At 41.6% G+C, this 2036-nt stretch overlaps 1 protein-coding gene across 1 annotated transcript; it reads left to right on the top strand.

Moving 5' to 3' along the window:
* Window positions 1-251: 251 nt before the first annotated feature.
* LOC103584555 (ubiquinone biosynthesis protein COQ7 homolog) lies at window positions 252-2033 on the top strand (the record flags this gene model as incomplete). The annotated part of the gene is made up of 3 exons (XM_008565509.1): window positions 252-434; window positions 1180-1319; window positions 2004-2033. Coding segments are annotated over 3 exons (353 nt in total), but the record flags the coding sequence as incomplete, so codon positions are not given.
* Between the last annotated feature and the right edge of the window lie 3 nt (window positions 2034-2036).

The following is a 2036-nucleotide window of genomic DNA, read 5'->3' as shown; positions in this document are numbered from 1 at the left end:
CTCATATGTTTGGACCCTAGTCATTTAATAGACACATTGAGGGTTTGAGGGACTTCTGCTGTAATCATGGCCCGTGGCATTCTTATCTAAAATCGACATAACAGACTCTTCTTTTGGTTTGTTGGCACTTTCTGTGTAAAGGATTCTCTTTAGTCTGATGTTTTACTTTTTCATTTATGTTTTGAGGAGAATAGGAGAGATAGCAGTTCTCCTGTTTTTCTTTCTGTATACCACATGGGTGGGCCATGTAGCTTCCTCGTTGCATAGGAGGAGGCCTCTGTGGAATGCTTACACGTCTTTATTTTTATGTTTCTTACAGAAAATGTGGGATCAAGAAAAGGCTCATTTGAAAAAATTCAATGAGTTGATGGTTGGATTCCGGGTCCGGCCGACAATTTTGATGCCCTTTTGGAACGTGCTGGGGTTTGCACTGGGTATGTGTCTGTACAGAAGAGCTTATGCAAGCTTAGGGATCTAGGATGATTAAATCGTTCAGGTCCTACTTCCACAGTTGTTGCTGTGTCCTCTTACAACCTTTTTATATTTACTTAACATTTTTATAAAGTTAAATTGCCTTTTTTTTTTGCTTAAATTTACTTAAAATGGAATCTTAAAATCAGTACTTCTATAAATAGAAAGTATAGTAAAGATAAACACAACAGAGGAAAAATACTAGTGTAATTCATCAAGATACTGTTCCCCTGACAAAGATTCTAAACCTGAGATCTGCTCACTCTTTAAAGAGGGAGAAGAGTAAATGCTATAGAAGATAAAAGTCATAATTACTCCAAATGCAGACTTTCTCTTGGCCATAATCCGAAGGTGAAAAGAGCATTGAAAGGGGAAAAACTTTCTTACTATGTAATTCGAGGTTTAACACTGGGATCTGGTACCACCTCAAACGGTGGTTCTTAGTCAGGGGAACTTTGCCCCCTAGAGGACACTTGGCAATATCTAGAGACATTTTTGGTGGTCACATCTTAGTGAGTGCTACTGGCATGTAGTTGGTAGAGGTCAGAGATTGTGTTAAATATCCTATAATGCACAGCATGGCCCCACCACAAAGAATGTCCCAGCCCCAAATGTCAGTGCTGCCAAGGTTGAGAAACTCTTACTGAAAGTGTTCTCCTTTACAGTGGTACTGTCCTATATTTACTGCTCTGGGTTTGACAATTCCAGGGGCGGGAACTGCCTTGCTTGGGAAGGAAGGCGCGATGGCCTGCACTGTGGCAGTGGAAGAGTCCATAGCACACCACTACAACAACCAGATCAGGACGCTGATGGAAGAGGACCCAGACAAGTATGAGGAACTTCTTCAGGTACTTGACTGGACTTCTACTAGAAGGGGACTGCTCAAGGGATACAGGGCAGATTTGCAACTGGGAAGAAAGAAAATAAGAGAATGTTGGGGGATGGTGGCGCTTAGATATCTCAGTCAACATCTCACTTTCAAGGTGAGCAAATTGAGGCATGGACAGGTGACGCCGTATACCCTGGTCACACAGCTCAGGACTAGAACACTGGTCCCCTGTGGCCCATCCTGCCCAAGCTCTCTCCACTTCCATATCATTGGTAGATTCTGAGTGAGTGCTGTGAGCATGAACCCTTTAGATTAAATAAGTGAATGAATAGATATCCTCAGATAATTTTCCAGAGCAAATAAGGGAAATGTTTAATTTTTTAAAGCCTAAATCAGAGGTTGGCAAACTGTGACCTGTGACTGACCATCTGTTTCTGTAAATACTCACAGTTTTTTTGGAATGCGGCCTCAACCATTCGTTGGCATCTCTCCAAATTTCTGCTTTACTGCTGCAATGTCAGAGTTGAGTAGCTGCGACAGAGACTGTACAGCCTGCAAAGCCAGTTTAGTGTCTGGCCCTTCATAGGAAAAATTTGCCTGCCCCCATCTTAGATTATAATATGAGGCTTTAGCTTCCAAAATAAGACAGAACAGAAGGAGAGTTTGAATGCTGACTTACTTTGATTTCTTTTCATTTAACCAGGTGATAAAGAAATTTCGAGATGAAGAACTTGAG

This window comes from Galeopterus variegatus, unplaced genomic scaffold (assembly GCF_000696425.1).
Source record: "Galeopterus variegatus unplaced genomic scaffold, G_variegatus-3.0.2 Scaffold64098, whole genome shotgun sequence".
NCBI classification, from domain to species: Eukaryota; Metazoa; Chordata; class Mammalia; order Dermoptera; family Cynocephalidae; genus Galeopterus; species Galeopterus variegatus.
Note: the sequence above shows the minus strand (reverse complement) of the source record. Positions and strands in the feature narration are given on the sequence as shown.